The 17,580-nt window shown below is 36.8% G+C and overlaps 1 protein-coding gene across 3 annotated transcripts in view; it reads left to right on the forward strand.

The window, feature by feature from the left end:
- The first annotated feature begins 241 nt into the window (after nucleotides 1–241).
- LOC149804730 (carboxypeptidase A4-like) overlaps nucleotides 242–17,580 on the forward strand; it is a 39,623-nt gene continuing 22,284 nt past the window's right edge. Inside the window, exons 1-5 of one of the 3 annotated variants that reach the window (XM_089943555.1) lie at nucleotides 242–333; nucleotides 8,485–8,539; nucleotides 8,760–9,493; nucleotides 12,149–12,250; nucleotides 14,918–15,090. In XM_089943555.1, the coding sequence (XP_089799681.1) occupies nucleotides 8,830–9,493; nucleotides 12,149–12,250; nucleotides 14,918–15,090 (939 nt within the window). In that variant the 5' untranslated portion in view covers nucleotides 242–333; nucleotides 8,485–8,539; nucleotides 8,760–8,829. Of the gene's footprint in view, nucleotides 334–8,484; nucleotides 8,540–8,693; nucleotides 8,716–8,759; nucleotides 9,494–12,148; nucleotides 12,251–14,917; nucleotides 15,091–17,580 lie in introns of all 3 variants that reach the window. The other 2 variants (XM_089943571.1, XM_089943563.1) reach the window with 2 other exon arrangements.

The raw sequence follows: 17,580 nt of genomic DNA on the forward strand, positions 1-17,580 counted from the left end.
AGACGCATACACTTGATATCCCCCATGAAGAACTCAGCCTTGATGATAAATACTTAGTTTTTAATAAACTAAATGGAAAAGAAGAAGAATTTGAGAAATACCAGCATCAGGTTAAAGGTGAAAATATTTTATTTAACGATACGTATAAAAACATATTCATATCAACAAAAGCCATTAGATAGGTTCGTTTCGTTAAAGAACTATAAGTCACCTTTAACCTACTTCGGCACCCCTTTAACCATTTTAACAAAATGAAGTGTATGTCAACGGAAGTTGAAAACGCGCTCACTTGGTAGTGTCAGATTTTGATTCCATCAGAAAAAAGACATTAAAGTAAGTAATGTCCGACTGAAGGAATTAAACTTTTATTTGTGGAAGAGTGTCATTATGGTCTACTAAGTGTACGAGATATTTCCGAACGATTGATCTCCAGTTCCCCTATTAGTAGACCGGGGAACACGCTACACGTTAAATACAATTTAGTTGCTGAAGTAGATGTTGACCTAAAGTAAACAACCTAAGTATCAGGGTAGACGTCCAATATTGTGGGATTAGTCTACTGTAGTAGTGTCTTTCAATTTATATGTGTCATTGTTCCATGTAAGCTTCTATAGATGTTTTGTCAATGAAATGCGACGAAAATGTGAGACAACATATAATAATCGTGTTGTCACATATTTTCGTCGTACCCTGTGATCAAAATGGGTGTGGGTGTACAAGAAACATCAATAACCTAACTACTCACCGAAATGCACATAAATATACGGCTATTTTGTGTTGTCACATTTTCGTTGTAGACAGGAGTGCATATGCTATCTTGACATTGATAAGGGTCGTTTCAAAATAACTTTGTAGTTATTTGGACTTAGTAAATAGACTGTTCTAGTTGGAGTTTATTCAGTAATGTTACCAATGTATAATTTCAAAATAGTAATCTAGGTACTACAATTAGTTATAATTTATTATAGATAGGGATGGACAGCTACCTAGTCCTACATTGTAAGATATAGCACATGTTGGTTTTGTTTTTTGTGCCCAAAACATAAATATCAGCATCAAGGTCTTACATGTAGGACTAGACAGGTACTCGGACTCGGCTGGCATCTACACTATTTATAAATACAGTTGAACCCGGTTATGTCACCGACCTAGGGGTTTGCCAAAAAGCGTCGAGATAACCGATGATCGAGATAAACGAAAACCAATATGGCGGCAATATATTAACATGTGCTTGAAATTTCTTTATGTACATGATGTGCGTTAATAAATGAGAATGTACATGCACGTGTTTTTGGAGGTTTTTTTACACAACAGCGTTGCCGCGATTTGTTTGATGAAGCGATCGGCATGCTATAAAAATGTACATACATGTTTGCTAACAACAAAAGGCATATGTGCACCAACTAACAGCAGACATTTACCAGTATACAATACAAACCACCGTCGATTCTCGATACAAACCTTTATTATATTCTCCAACATTGCAAACACAAAGACCGCTCACAAAATCACAAAAAACATGCGGGGTGTAGTTCGTTTTTACAAAAAGCTAACCAGTGTCAAAATTAAATTCGCGAGTCATTTCACTCTGACACAGCTCTGAAAAGTATCGTACACGCGGTTACTATGGTTTCTTTACAAAGTCTAAAATGCTTTGTTGCTTTTTGCCTTTAACAGTCTGCTTGAAAACATATGCTTCAATATTATTTATGCTGTCTAAAACAGTTTCATCTCCTACAAAAGAACCATACCGTCGAATTTTCTGTAGCATTTCTACCACCTCACCAGCTGAGGGAATTGGTTCCAAATCTTCGTCCGCATCTTCTTCATCTTCTTTGTCATTGCCGCATGCAGATGTGCTTGCCTGTGCTGACTGCACACTTGATACAATGTCTTCATCGGTGATCACGCCATCAGTAACGACGTCTTTGTCGATTTCTATATAATCTCGGAATTCCTAGACAGTGATGGCTAACTCCTGTGCCTCCTCTTCCAAGATAGCATCTGTAAGGCTTGATTTTTCCGCCACTTCCGCGAGTTCTTCTGCAGCTGCACGGCACTGTGCCTGAAACTCATCATCGGAAATATCCTGAATGACGCAGAGCATCCAGCAGTTTGAGATTGTTTCCTTCTTCATGTCATTCAAGGCTGATCTCAGGAAGTTCATTGCATCTAGAGGGGAAGGGGTGTACTGTGCCTTCTTTTCATCATGGAGCAGGTATTGGCGCATCAGCATTTTCCTGTAGTACACCTTAAGCACTTGGATTATCCCCTGGTCCATTGGTTGGAGCTTACTCGTTGTGTTAGGTGGGAGGTAAAAGATCTTAATGGCCTTGAGACCAGGAACATCCGGATGAGCTCTACAGTTGTCCACGATCAGTGCCACCTTCCTTTTCTCTCCTTGGAACTTCCTCTCCCACTTTTTCACCCATGCACTGAATAGATCTCCTGTGATCCAGGCGCTTGGCTGGCCATCGTAATCACATTGGAGAACTTTGGTCTGCTTACAGCATCTGGGATTCTTGGACTTTCCTATAACGTAGAGTGGGAGTTTTTGGCTTCCATCCATGTTAGCAGCAACTAGCACTGTAAGTCGGTCCTTCGACTTTTTTCCACCGTGACAAGCCTCCCCACGAAACGCCATAGTCTTGTCTGGAAGGCATTTCCAAAACACCCCAGTTTCATCAGCATTAAAAATGTTCCGAGTCTAAGTAGGTATCCAAAATTCTGTGCATTTCAGTCTTCAGCCATGAATCCACTTGTTCCTGTTGAACCGCAGCGCTCTCTCCACAAATTGCTTTGAAGACAATGTTGTGCCTCTTTTTGAAATGATCCAGCCACCCCTGACTTGCTTTAAAGTCAGGGTGTCCTAGCTTTGCAGCAAGGATGTCCGCCTTCTCCATCAGCAAGGGACCATTGACGGGAAGGTTTGTTGCTCGCGTATTTGTGAACCATTGAAACACTGCATCGTTGACATCTTTGTGCTCAGCCACTCTAAGTTTTTTTCTTGCTGGATCAAAGACAGACTTCTCGTACATTTGCTTTATCACGTCGGCCTTCTTTTTCCATCCTGAAATGGTGTTTGCTGGAATGCCATGCTGACGACTAAGGTCTGCCGGTTTTGTTCCTTTTTCTAGCTGCAGTATGATTTCATACTTTTTCTCTATTGACTGATTGTCCAGTTTTCTCTTAACACCTCCAGACATTTTTAGAAGGGAAAAAATAAACAGAATAGCTACAGCATGTTATCCTTCAGACAAGATCAACAAGAGTGAGTGAACTGTCATTGGAGTGAACGACCATATGGACCGTGATCACATGCTACATGAACTCAGCACATGCGCAGGTCATGGGGATTGAGATAACCGACCTTAAGTGGCAAATTTGGCCCTTTTTTGTGCTCAAGATATTAGGGTTCGGCGACATAAAAGAATCGACATAACCGATGAGAAAATGCTAAGACAAAGAGAGAATTTGGCAGTTCCACTTCAAAAGCGTCGACTTAATAGGGTTGGCGAGTTAACCGAGGTCGAGATAAGTGGGTTCGACTGTACCTGGCTTAAGCCAGGTTTTAAGATAAAGCTTCAGTAATGCTGGGCTGTTATCCCCACCCCTGTCTTTCTGGGTTTCATTAAAAAATTTATTAATAAAATGCTTTATGATTGATAAAAATTGGGTTGAGAGAGGGGGTGAGGAACCGAGACAAAATGTGACTGGAGAAGCAAGACCTGGTAAAACTGGCCTGGCCAGGTAGTTCTAGGCTGGGTGCCTGGCAAAATTTCCAAATTCGTCCATCCATAATTATAATGTACTGTTTTTGCTGTGTCTGTCTAAAGTCTTTTGGTCAAAGTACTTGGTGTAATGTCAGAAATTGTATGATGAATTTACCAATACTTCTAATAGGGGCTGAACATGACCTAAAGGATTCATGGGAGCTTGATGTTAAATACAGTTGCATATACATACCAAGAAGTTTCAAAGTAATTTGAAAAATCTATGAAAACTTATTTATCATTTATAATTGCTAAATTATATTTAGGTGAACAAGTTAGAATCAAGATGTACAAAGGGCAAATGGCATAGTTATGGGATCAGAACTACAAAGGGCATATTTATGGTATCATGGTACCAATTGTTTTTCCATAGACCTTAATGCTAATGTTTGGAGAAATAAATATATTTTCTATCCTACTTTAGCGTGCATGTCACACTTTTCTAGAGAGCAGTGTTAGATTGTCAATTTGACAAAGACAAAACCAGGTACTCCATTGCATTTAAGAGAGATAACTCTGCTGGAACTAGACAGGGGTAAGAATTATGTAGTCACAACACAGTTTCAGACATGTGTACCACATTTTAAAAAAATCATAAAAAATACAAAATTTCATCTAGATAGGAATTAACATAATCTCACATGCTGCCAGGAGGCACAACTTTTTTTTAAGCCTAACAGAAAGTACAACTCTTACATAATGCACCAATCACAGCTAGTTTTGTTGTTTATTTCGAAATACAATGTTCCCTACACCTTAAGCCATGCCCACCTGGACTTGCGCAATTGGTACCGTTATACCTATATGGGATAAGAACTGTGAAGGGGATAGTCTTGGGATTAGAACTATAATGGGCATAGTTATGGGATTAGAACAATGAAGGGCATAGTCCAGGACCACATACATTTCCTAAAGAGCCAAAGATCTTGAATAACTAAGTCTGTGCACTCAAATTATGGGATTAGAACTAGAAAAGGTGGGGCCCCGAGTGGTCTAAAGCGCTCTCCGTTATGGATCACTGCCATCTCACCTCTGTCTGCGCCAGTTCGAGTCTCAGATTCAGCCAATGTGGGTATGTGAGAAAGCTTGCCAGTAGCTTCTCGTGGGTCAGTGGTTCTTTACAGGGTTTTCCCGGGTTCTTCCTCCACCATTAATACTGGCTGCCATGTATAGCCTATTGTGTGCTGAAAAATGGCATTAAACCCAACAAAAGCAACAACAACAGAACTAGAAAAGGCTTAGTTATGTGGTTAGAACTATGAAGGCATCATTATGGGATTAGAACTGTGAAGGGCATAGTTATGGGATTAGAACTTCAAAGGGCATAGTTATGGGATTAGAACTATGAAGGGCATAGTTATGGGATTAGAACTACAATGAAAGAGACCTGCCATTCCTTCTCTGCATCACTAAATGTCTCAGTTGTACTACTGGGGTCTTCCAGCACTTTATATATCAACCCATTGCACATTAGATATTAACCATTGCACATTAACCATTGGTGATTTGTGTACCGTTTGAATTCATGTTGTAGGTATATTTTCAAACATAAATAGCAAAATAAAAATGAAGTAAATGAACAGAAGGAATTTAACTTTTTGTTGTAGTATTTTAAAGTAACATTTGCAGTTTTAGTTTGGAATGCGAATGTGAACCTTAAAACTATACCGGTATTCTCTGTCACAACATTAAATTCCACTTTTGGAGACCTCTTTTAATGCTGGTCAATAATAACATGCTGCAACAATATTTCAGTACACTGACAACAATATTTCAGTACACTGACAATAATATTTCAGTACACTGACAACAATATTTCAGTACACTGACAACAATATTTCAGTACACTGACAATAATATTTATACACATGGGTAATGATATTTCAATATGCAACAATATTTCAACACATGACAACAATATTCAATACACTGACAATATTTCAACACACTGGCAATGATATTTCAACACACTTAAAACAATATTTCAACACACTGGCAATGATATTTCAACACTTGACAATAATATATCAACACACTTGTTATGATAGAAATTGCATGAGCAGGAGCCATGAAGAAAAGTTCATGACTGAGTTCAGTTTTATTCCTATAAAGACAGTACACATTCAAGCTGATACAAGACACAGATTAAACCTCTGACCCTTGCTTTCCATAATACGGAATTCCTTTACATCTGACCTTGCTTTCCATAATAATGAATTCCTTTACCTCTGACCTTGCTTTCCATAATAATGAATTCCTTAACCTCTGACTCTTGCTTTCCATAATAATGAATTCCTTAACCTTTGACCCTTGCTTTCCATAATAATGAATTCCTTAACCTCTGACTCTTGCTTTCCATAATAATGAATTCCTTAACCTCTGACCTTGCTTTCCATAATAATGAATTTCTTAACCTCTGACCTTGCTTTCCATAATAATGAATTCCTTAACCTCTGACTCTTGCTTTCCATAATAATGAATTCCTTAACCTTTGACCCTTGCTTTCCATAATAATGAATTCATTTACCTCTGACCCTTGCTTTCCATAATAATGAATTCCTTAAGGTTTGAATGCAGAACTCATCATCATTTAAGAATGATTAGTTAAATTTGCTGTTTTAATTTTATTATTTGATTTTTGACATTATTTAAAGACCTATGGCCAGTTTCTGTGCTTGCCATAAAAGAGCAGATGTTTCAGCATAATGTTAGCAGTTCTCATAGAGAGAGAGTATTGTTTTATGATTTTACTCCATTGCAAATTGCAGCATCTTGTTATAATGCAGTTCCAACAGTTCTGTCATCGTGTATATCACTTTAAAGTGAACTAATCTCAGTATTTTTAAAAGTGTATCCAAAGCGAAAAGGTTAAGCAGATGACAGTGCAATAATGATGAACGGTGAACCTCAAGCTAGACTCCAACGTTTATGTATCTACTTATTTTTACCAATTTTATACCATAATTGTACTGTCATAGAGCAGAAGGGCTTATGAGATGATCTGTTCATTATCTGTTGGTTTTTTGTCATCACTCACCTAAACTACTTAAAGAATTGCCATTAAACTTTGCAGACTTATTCATCACAGGGTCTAGATGTTCCTAAGTGAAAATTTTACAGCTTTGAAATCCAGCATAGTCCAGGACCACATACATTTCCTAAAGATCTTAAATAAATAAGTCTATGCACGCAGATATTGTTGTCACCAAAAATTGCAGGGTATTTACTGTGTGGCTACTGGATGATAATTGGCTAGCTACGTGTAGCTAATTTATGCAATGCACAACAAAAATCAGCAGTAGTTTCTTGAAACAAAGCATAAAATGAACAAGAATATTTGCTTTGCAGTCATGTTTTTCATTTGAAAATTCTCAAAATAGTAAAACAAATGTTACATTTTATTTAAAATGTTTCACAAGGTTGCCATACGTTTTTTTTCCCCATGAGTTCAGGGATTTTCAAAACAATTACATTAATTTATCAAACCAATGCCCACACATACATTTATAAACAACCATGTTATAATAGAGTTTAAGCATCTGTTTACATAGGTAGGTATTTAGATAGGTAAGTAGGCATACCTGTCATCTTTTACACCAGGAGAAAAAAAGCTCCCTATTTTGGGGTCATTCCAGGCTTATCTCCCAATCTCATAATATCTACTATTGTTTGCAGAAAAAACCTCCCAATGTTTACATTATATCTGTCATGTTATGCAGTCCACAGAAGCCATGCTTAGTTTTATCCCCTGTGAATATTGTTCACTCAAAATTATTATCACATTACAAAGAATTGTTTCTTCGGTAAATAGAATGTTAGGTTTTAACAATATTTGCATAAATTTGTGAAGGTCTTTTTTTTTAGCCTTACAGCAATACTAAGATAAAAAATATACTACAAAAAAACCCCACAACAATAAAATTGTTAGCAGTTAGTTTCGATCCCTATAGTGAATGATGTGTAATTTCTCCACAAGTAAAATAGTGAAAAAATACATAACATGCAGCATATGTGGCCCCCCAAAGAAACTACTTCAGAATAAATATTTTGTTTAGTAAACATTGTTAAATGTCTTATGAGTTGACCATAAGGAAATAAGGTCAGATATTAAACGTGAAAAAATAGCTGCAGCGTGTACGGTTGCCTGAGACTGCAGATTGAACTGTTCACTTAAATTCACACACACTTTGCACACCATTAGTTACAACAAAATTGGGCATCATTTATTTGCCAGTCTGTTGCTGGTGTAGTACTGCATATACACACTTTAGAACATGGTTTCTTTTGAAGTATGTTAGAGGGCCAGTCCTTTTGGTAAGTTAATTGTAATGATAAGGATTAACTGTTAATTAGCCACACCAGCTTTCTTGCTTGTTTACTCAGGTCCAACATTTAGCTGTTATTATGCAGTTTGGCCACAGCTGCCCAGAATATGAAAAATGGGCACCTCCCTGGGGGAAAAAATGCGCATCATAGGGAGAAACAGTGTGTTCTTTGAGAATTTCACACGTGTTGAGCCAAAAAATGTATATCTGACACTTACAGAAATGTCATAAAAACCTGATTTTTTATCCCAGTCTCTCTAACTGGCTTTTGAAAAGTTGATAGGTATGCTTAGGTAGGTAGGTGGGAACCAAGATAAGTATGTAGATAGAACATAAATGCACTTCTGATTTATATGCTCATGACTACTATTTCTCCTGTGTTTCAGGGCTCATACAGGTGGATTGTTTGGTTCATACAGGTGGATTGTTGGGCTCATACAGGTGGATTGTTTGGTTCATTCAGGTGGATTGTTTGGTTCATACAGGTGGATTGTTGGGCTCATACAGGTGGATTGTTTGGTTCATACAGGTGGATTGTTTGGTTCATACAGGTGGATTGTTTGGTTCATTCAGGTGGATTGTTTGGTTCATACAGGTGGATTGTTGGGCTCATACAGGTGGATTGTTTGGTTCATACAGGTGGATTGTTTGGTTCATACAGGTGGATTGTTTGGTTCATTCAGGTGGATTGTTGGACTCGTTGTGACCAGTGATTCCTGTTGATTATTTCTATGAAGCACGGACTTCATTTTATCATCACATACTTATGTTTCCCGTCAACATACCTGATTGCTATGGATGTCAGACCCCAACAGGAGGTCTACACGCCAGATTATCACTACTACCACAACCTGGATGCTATCGACAGGGATTTGGTTGAACTTGACAACCAGTTCCCAAATTTTGTGCAGCTTAACAAATTCTACCACTCTAGGTTTGGCAGGTCACAGTACCTCCTGAGGCTTACGGATTTCAAACAGGGACGTACTAAAACCCTCTACGCTGATGATGAAAACAATCAGTCTGGATATACAAGGCTGAAAAATGAAAAAATCAAACTCTTGCTTTCCTATGGAGAGCATGCAAGAGAATTCTTACCTGTAGAATCTTTATTTTATCTTCTCAGGAATTTAACCAATGGACTATCATCACAGGCAGCTCCCGACAGCCATGCAAGAGCATTTTCTGTTGAAATTTTGTCAACTTTTGATATATATGTTATTGTGTTAGCCAATCCAGATGGTCGTTATTTTGTTGAAACAGAAAAAAACTATTGTTGGAGGGGAACCAGCACAGGCACAGACTTGAACCGCAACTTTGCTTGGGAGTTTGGGAATAAGGGCAGCTCAGGCAACAATCGTGATGAAGAATACAGGGGAAGCAAGGCTTTTTCAGGTATTGCAATAAATGCTCCTTGGATATACTATGCAGTTCATTAATTTTCATCGATATGTTATTGTCCCCTGCCTTTTAAACAAAAGTGTGGGACATTGAATCCACATGTTTGTCTTTCCATAACTATATCTTAACACTCTGTAATTGTTTTAAAGCCATTTGAGATCATAGGATGAAACTTGGTTTACTTGTATATCATCATTAGAGGTGTGTCATGTACCACATGGAAGTTGGCAGTGCTATCTTCAAGGTTTCAACTTAATATATTTTATTTTCTGTGACACTTTCCTTTCTGCTTTATAAACTTAATGTAATTTGACATTATGAAGTGAAACTCACTATATTTATAAATCATCACTAGAAGGTGTGTCATGTACCACATCACAAATACTTCATTTTTATATATTTTCAATGACACTTTCCCATCTGCTCTGTAATTTTAGTGCTATCAAAGCTAAAGGAATTCACTTTATGTTTCTAAATCATCACCAGAAGGTGTATTGTGTAACACATTGGGAATCATATATTGAAGGTCAAGGTCAGGGCTCATTTTACATCTAAATTATGCTTTCTGAGATTAACGATGAAACTGTGTATGTGTGTGTGTGTGTGTGTTTCATTGGAGTCTGGCCATGGTGGGTGTTATATGCTGTATTTGATATCACACTTCTTGTCCGTACTTTTAGAGCAATTTGAGATGAAGGGTTGAATCTTGGTTTGGCTATATATAATTACAAAAGATGTGTCATGTGCCATATTGACGGTCCTATCTTCAAGGTCAAGGTCACAAGTCAATGCTTTACATTTCAGTCACATTAGCTATTCAGTCTTCCAACTTCACAGCTGTTAAAAATGATTGAATGAAGTTAAATATATTTATATATCACATTACATGTTTGAAATCTTATCTTCACAGCTCACTATTTTAAGATTTCTTTTATTTCTGCTTTGTCTTAAATTTGTTTCATTTATAGAGATGAAACCCGGTACACTTATGCTTCTCAGTTTGAAGGTATCTCTTTTTTTCTTTAATTCCTTTTGAGATAGGACAGTGAAACTTGGTTATTTTCTCTGTCTTCCCATATTGATCGTCTTTTAGATAGGGCAATGAAACTTTGCTACTTTCTATGTATTCCCATTTTGATTAACTTTGAGATAGGTCAGTGAAATTTGATTACTTTCAGTGTCTTCCCATTTTATCCCCTTTGAGATAGGGCAATGAAATTTGGTTACTTTCTATGACTGGGTAATGAAACTTGGTTCCTTTCTAGTTTCTATGACTTCCCATTTTAATTCCCTTGGAGATAGGGCAATGGAATTTGGCTACTTTAATGTCTTGACAGCTTCACTACCTTGAAATGTTTTTACAACCTAATAGCAAGTAAATACTGCCTAATAAAAGTTTCATTTTGAAACCCAATTTTGATAGAATTATGGCCTATGACCCATGTAGAACTAGCATGTTTTTATGACTGAAAGTTGGAAATACAATAGATGTAAGCAGATTAAACCCAGTTATTGTACTTACATAATTACATGAATGAGCTCTAGGTTGATGTGGAACAAACTGTGGTAAAGTTCATGTATAATTTAATGTTACAACTGATATAATGGTATGTCATTCCCTTTGTACATGATACATTTCTTGGCAATGAGAGACCATGGTGATGTTAATTGCATCTTGTTGATAGCAGTATCATTCTTAATTTTAAGCATATAGCTTTTGCTCAGTAACTGCAATGATTGACAACCTAACTTTAGTTGAATATACTGCATGGAGAGTGAACACACATAATGGGGAGTTTGGTTGAACACATGGCATAGGGAGTTTAGCTGAACACATGGTGTTATGAGTTTAGTTGAACACATGGCGATATGAGTTTGGTTGAACACATGGCGTAGGGAGTTTAGTTGAGCACATGGTGTAGGGAGTTTAGTTGAACACATGGTATAGGGAGTTTGGTTGAACACATGGCCTAGGGAGTTTGGTTGAACACATGGCATAGGAAGTTCAGTTGAACACATGGCATAGGGAGTTTAGCTGAACACATGGCGTTATGAGTTTAGTTGAACACATGGCAATATGAGTTTGGTTGAACACATGGCGTAGGGAGTTTAGTTGAGCACATGGTGTAGGGAGTTTAGTTGAACACATGGCATAGGGAGTTTGGTTGAACACATGGCATAGGGAGTTTAGTTGAACACATGGTGTGGGAAGTTTACTTGAACACATGGTGTAGGGGTTTGGTTGAACACATGGCATAGGGAGTTTGGTTGAACACATGGCATAGGGAGTTTGGTTAACACTTGTCATATGGAGTTTAGTTGAATACTTAGTGTAGGTAGTTGAACACATGGTGTACTGAGTTTAGTTGAACACATTGCACAGGGAGTTTAATTGAACACATGGTATAGGGAGTTTAGTTGAACACATGGTGTAGGGAGTTTAGTTGAACATATGATTAGGGAGTTTAGTTGAACACATGGTATATGGAGTTTAGGTGAACACATCGTATTGGGAGTTAAGCTAAACACATAGCATAGAGAGTTTAGTTGAACACTTGGAATGAGAGTATACTTAGCATCAGTATAGCATATTAAGTGATGTGTTGAAACATTTTTTGTTTACGTATAAAACTTTAATTTGCTTTTCAGAGCCAGAAACAGAGGCATACACTTCAATTACAGAAGATGTTGAATTTGATTTGTTTATTTCCTTTCATTCTGGGGCACATCATATCTATGTTCCTTATGCAGGTAATGTCACCCAATCCGTCCAATAAAATTAACAGACTGATACCAAATTAAACTTGGAATATCTCCACACCAACTAAGCATAATGATGAATAGATAACAGGTAGAACATATTTTAAGATATGTGAGTTACTGTCAATCCTTTCTGTTGAAAAGCAAGCTTGTTGTTTACTTTTTTTAATGTTTATTATATGCAGAGATTTGGTGGGGGGGAGTATGGAATCTTTTTTAGGTTAGAAAATGATCAGAGCCTTCTTGTTCAGAAAATAATCAGAATGTTACAAATTTTATAGAAATCTGAGCCAGTTGACTTGGAAATTGAACTTGCCCTGGGGAGATTTGAGCTTGCCCCAAATTATAACATAATATAACAATGCAAGTTAAACCTAAGGTAAGGGATGTTTTCGTCAAATCACATTATATTCATTTTATAAATAAAGAATATTTGTTTTCTGTTTTCTTTCTTTGCACCATAAAGAGAGAGCTGTTTCATTAAAAGACCATGAACTGAAAAATTATACATGTGAAAGAACAAAACTGTGTTAACTTTATTTTAATCATCAGTAATGAAAGTTAGACTTTTATTGATTTGCTGAACAGTTATTAACTAGTCATTGAAATTGCAGCCATGCATGAAAACAGTCTTTGAGAAGCTGGCTTTTCAGAATAATTTATTTATCCCTTTAATTATTTGCAAAACAGTCTGGTAGTATTTATCTTGTGTAATTGTTATGTAAATGATAGATGGCTTATGACTGATGGAGTCTCCATACACTGAGCATGCTTTTAAAGAAACTAAGGTGGCTAATCATTAAAGGCAAGTGCCTTTTATTTCCAAACACACTTATCAAAGAAAATATCAGGAGCTATATGATTAACAATTATAACATAGTTGCCTTGAAATCAGTTACATGCATGAAAACCATCTTGGACATGTCAACTTTTGAGAATTTATAATCTTGGGACAGTCATATCCTAGTTGCAAATTGCCCCTGACTAGGACTTGATTGTCAAGGAATCTGGTATTCTTGCAAGTGTTAAAATTAAAATGTAGCTGATCAGATGAAATATAACTGTTTACTAGCTGCATAGTGTACATATTCACATTATCACACGCACATTAAAAAATGCAAGACTGTGATATTAGCGACAAGATGGGAATGAGACTTTGACCATATAGCAGGTGAAATAAAAGGTTTGATATATAAAAGAAACTGCAGAATAATAAAAGAATACAGTATGTGTAACCACTGAAGGTGTTGATATATGTAATGTGGTGAGATTGCAAATTGTATAACTTGCATAACATAATACATTATGAAATGAATGCGACCCAACTGTTATTTTTACTTGCCCATTGCCAGATACCATGCAAATCTGAGTTTGCCCTGCCCTGATGATTGCAATATTATTGCTTTGTTAAACAATGCTTTTCTGTCCATTTAATAGACTTTGCTTTGACACACATGACTTGTTCCTGAAATATGTATATGTAAGGTCATGCAGGTGTATATAGGCATTTATCAACCATTGTCAGGTAAGGCCTTGCAAGTGTATGTAGGCATCTGTCAACCAGTTTCACATAAGGCCATGCAAGTGTATGTAGGCATCTGCCAACTAGTGTCGCATAAGGCCATGCAAGTGTATCTAGGCATCTGTCAACTAGTGTCACATAAGGCCATGCAAGTGTATCTAGGCATCTGTCAACCAGTTTCACATGAGGCCATGCAAGTGTATGTAGGCATCTGTCAACCAGTGTCACATAAGGCCATGCAAGTGTATGTAGGCATCTGTCAACCAGTTTCACATAAGGCCATGCAAGTGTATGCAGGCATCTGTGAAGTAGTTAAGAGGAAGTATGCCTTTCATTCAACTGGGTTTTTTATTGTTTACTCTTTATGAAATTTTCTGACTTTCTACATGTTATAAAAACATTCTCATGCTCAGACTCATACTCCACTAAAAATTCTAATGTTTGGGTTGTTGTGCTCAGAAATTAGCCACTTTGACATGCATTTTGTCAGTGCTCGTACATTTGCCAATCAGAATTTTGAATTGAGCCTGAGTCTAAGTGTGAGAATGTTTTTATAATGATCAAGCCAGATTCTTAAAGTCAGTCAAAATGTACATAGCCTTTTCTTTCACATGCTTGAATAAACCTTGGATATAAATAATGGCTATTTTAAACTGCTCTCATCCTCTTGCTTATCATTTTATTATAAGAACTTGATAAACATCACAATGACTAGATGACACATCATCACCAACAACAATGTTAGGAGTAGTTTTAGGCTGTTTAAACTGAATGATTTTTCAATTTCTTAATTACAGGGTGGCAGCAATAACATCAAAAATTAAAAGTGATCAGTTGTGATCAAGTGTTATTTTTGGTACCAATAATTTTATAAGAATCTGTTCTTTTCGTAACCAGTGAATGTTCATCCACCAAAACCTTACCAGTTTGGGAAGTGTCACTATGATTGCCTCCAAGTCTCCTTCAGAGAGTTGAATTTATTTGACTAGCATCAGAAAGAAACAAGGATATTCTCAATGTTCTCAAAGTTGATACCTTAATGTTGCCAGTTCCAAGTCAGGTATGAGAGCCATCTTAATGATGTATGAAAAAGTTATCCTTAAAAGTTATCCTCCAACTTCATTCATTTTGATCAGATACCGTGTCCAAGGCCACTGGGAGAGAGCCGGAGAATGTAAAGCAGATGCTGGAACTTGCTGCCACATTGTCCGTGGCAACCAAACATGGATACCAGTATGGGAAGGCCACAAAACTCAATGAGTACACAGCAGATGGCACCATCTTTGACTACATGGCTGGGGTTAGAAAGGTACTCTAATCATGTTACTCTCAGCATGTTTTGTGTTGATATCTTACTATATGCATAGGTGTGTTGATTTATTATATACATATGTGTATTGATGTTTTATTATATGCATAGGTGTATTGATGTCTTTTTATATGCATAAGCGTGTTGATGTCTTATTATATACATAACTGTGTCAGTTGTTTATGTTGTATTATTTTATCTGTGGAAGTGTACATCATTATTCAGTCTATGGAAGTGTACATCATTATTCAGTCTATGGAAGTGTACATCGTTATTCAGTTTATGGAAGTGTACATCATTATTCAGTCTACGGAAGTATGCATCATTAATCAGTCTATGGAAGTATACATCATTATTCAGTCTGTGGAAGTGTACATCATTATTCAGTCTTTCACAGACCAAAACCAAGGGTTAGAAAAAGGTTTCAAAAACCAGTTTTAATGTTTTTATACTCTTACCTCTGTCAAGGCAGGGGTATATAGTAATCCTCATGTCTGCCTTTCTGGCACTTCATGCCATTTTTGATGAATTACCCTGAAACTTATTAAATAGTATGTTCATTACCTGAAGATGAGGTTGTCATATGCAATTTTTGTTAGTGTCATTGCCATTTTGTAGCTTAACACAGTGTTTGAAATAATCTCCATGCAGCTAGTCATGGATTGCTAAATATTAAGGCCTTGACCAGAAGATGGGCTGCTTATTGACAAATCACCTCGCTGCCTCAAATTTTGTTACAGCTACTGCCATTTTTTTTATGCTGCAGTGTATGACACAAAAACATAAGTGCAACTAGTCCTGCGGTATTTGATTGATTGATTACCATAAAACATGGTACAGTGTGACCCTCCTATAACACGGTAGTTGGAAGCCATAAAACCTGACCACGATATATACCGAACCGTGTTATATGCAACCAAGTCAGTTAGCTGAAGAAAATGTACCCCCACAAAAAAAATTGTGTGGGGGTGGCTAGGGGTAATAAATGTGGACAGTAAAATATGTGCTTCGTTGGCATAGTTACCATTTTAAAAATTGATGCATATTAAATAAAAAATACACCTGTAGTGAAAACAGAGAAGACATAATATAATAGTGTACTTTATTTAGAGAACCATGAATTGGTACATATATGTAGCCGAGTGGTCTAAAGCGCTCTCCGTTATGGATCACTGCCATCTCACCTCTGTCTGCGTGGGTTCGAGTCCAGGATTCGGCCAATGTGGGTATGTGAGAAAGTTTGCTAGTAGCTTATCATGGGTCGGTGGTTCTTTCCGGGGTTTTCCCGGGTTCTTCCTCCACCATTAATACTGGCCGCCATACATAGCCTATCTTGTGCTGAAAAATGGCGTTAAACCCAACAACAACAACAACATATATGTAAATCCTGTTTATATATAAATGTCTAATGTATAGCATGACTAGAGTATCAACACCGTATACTCACCAGCGAACCTCATCATATACATTGAATCCACAATACAAGTGATTCCATCGAAAATATGCACACACACAGCTTTAAAATATTCATTATTTTTGTAACAGGTCATATTGGTTTGAATTCAGTGGAAAAACGTAACACAATCACATAACAAATGACAAAACACATTTGCTTTAAAGTACGTTCCAAGTCGGTAAAAGTTAGTTTGCATTTTAAGCCACCGTTGGTAGCGTTCATAGCCATAAACTTTTTCCTTACAAAAAGGAAACTTTTACAGCACAATTAACGTGTTCCAGTCACGTTGGAAAATAGAAAAATCCATCAGATTCCATCACTTTTATTTAAGTTTGGTATTGACGTCCTTTGAAGAAAAGTTCTTTGCTGTTGTTGAAAGATTGTAGTCGGCTTTCTTTGATGAAGGGTGCATGCGCTATTGAAGTAACCGCTAAAGGACAGCTTTGGAGAACCAAACAAATGCCCATTTCTTATTGTGGCGGCAACATCAAATAATTGTATTGCATGATTGAGACTGGTAATTTTTCAATTTGCTGAGTACGTTTTCATAACAGTTGGTGCTTCAAAGGTAATCTTTTTCCTTTGAAATTTTGGCAAACTATTTTATCTGGGTACATTTTTAAAAAGGAATTGGCAGTCGTTTAGACTATTCTAGTTACCGTCCCTCCATGCCTACTGAATAAACCAATAAGTAAGATGTATTTTTTTAAAAATTTATTTTATTATTTTTTTTACATTTGTGGTAGAAGCGTGATGCTGCCTTCCATGCATTGACTTCTGAAAATTAGCAAAGGGTCAACAGACGATAGAGACGCAGGTGTTCTGATGACAGGGATTTTTACAGAAAACTTGAGTTTTCTGAAGGATTTAATTATGAGTGAAAAGAAGAGGAATTTTATTTACCATCCACATTTAAATGTCAGTCTTTGTAAATATATTACTAGTGAGCGGCTGAAAATCCGATGAAAGATAGATTACGAGACAATGCCTCATCTGGTTGATCTCCGTTACCAGAAATGTCAACAGCAAAAAAG

This window comes from Sinohyriopsis cumingii, chromosome 2 (assembly GCF_028554795.1).
Source record: "Sinohyriopsis cumingii isolate HCF-2022 chromosome 2, ASM2855479v2, whole genome shotgun sequence".
NCBI classification, from domain to species: domain Eukaryota; kingdom Metazoa; phylum Mollusca; class Bivalvia; order Unionida; family Unionidae; genus Sinohyriopsis; species Sinohyriopsis cumingii.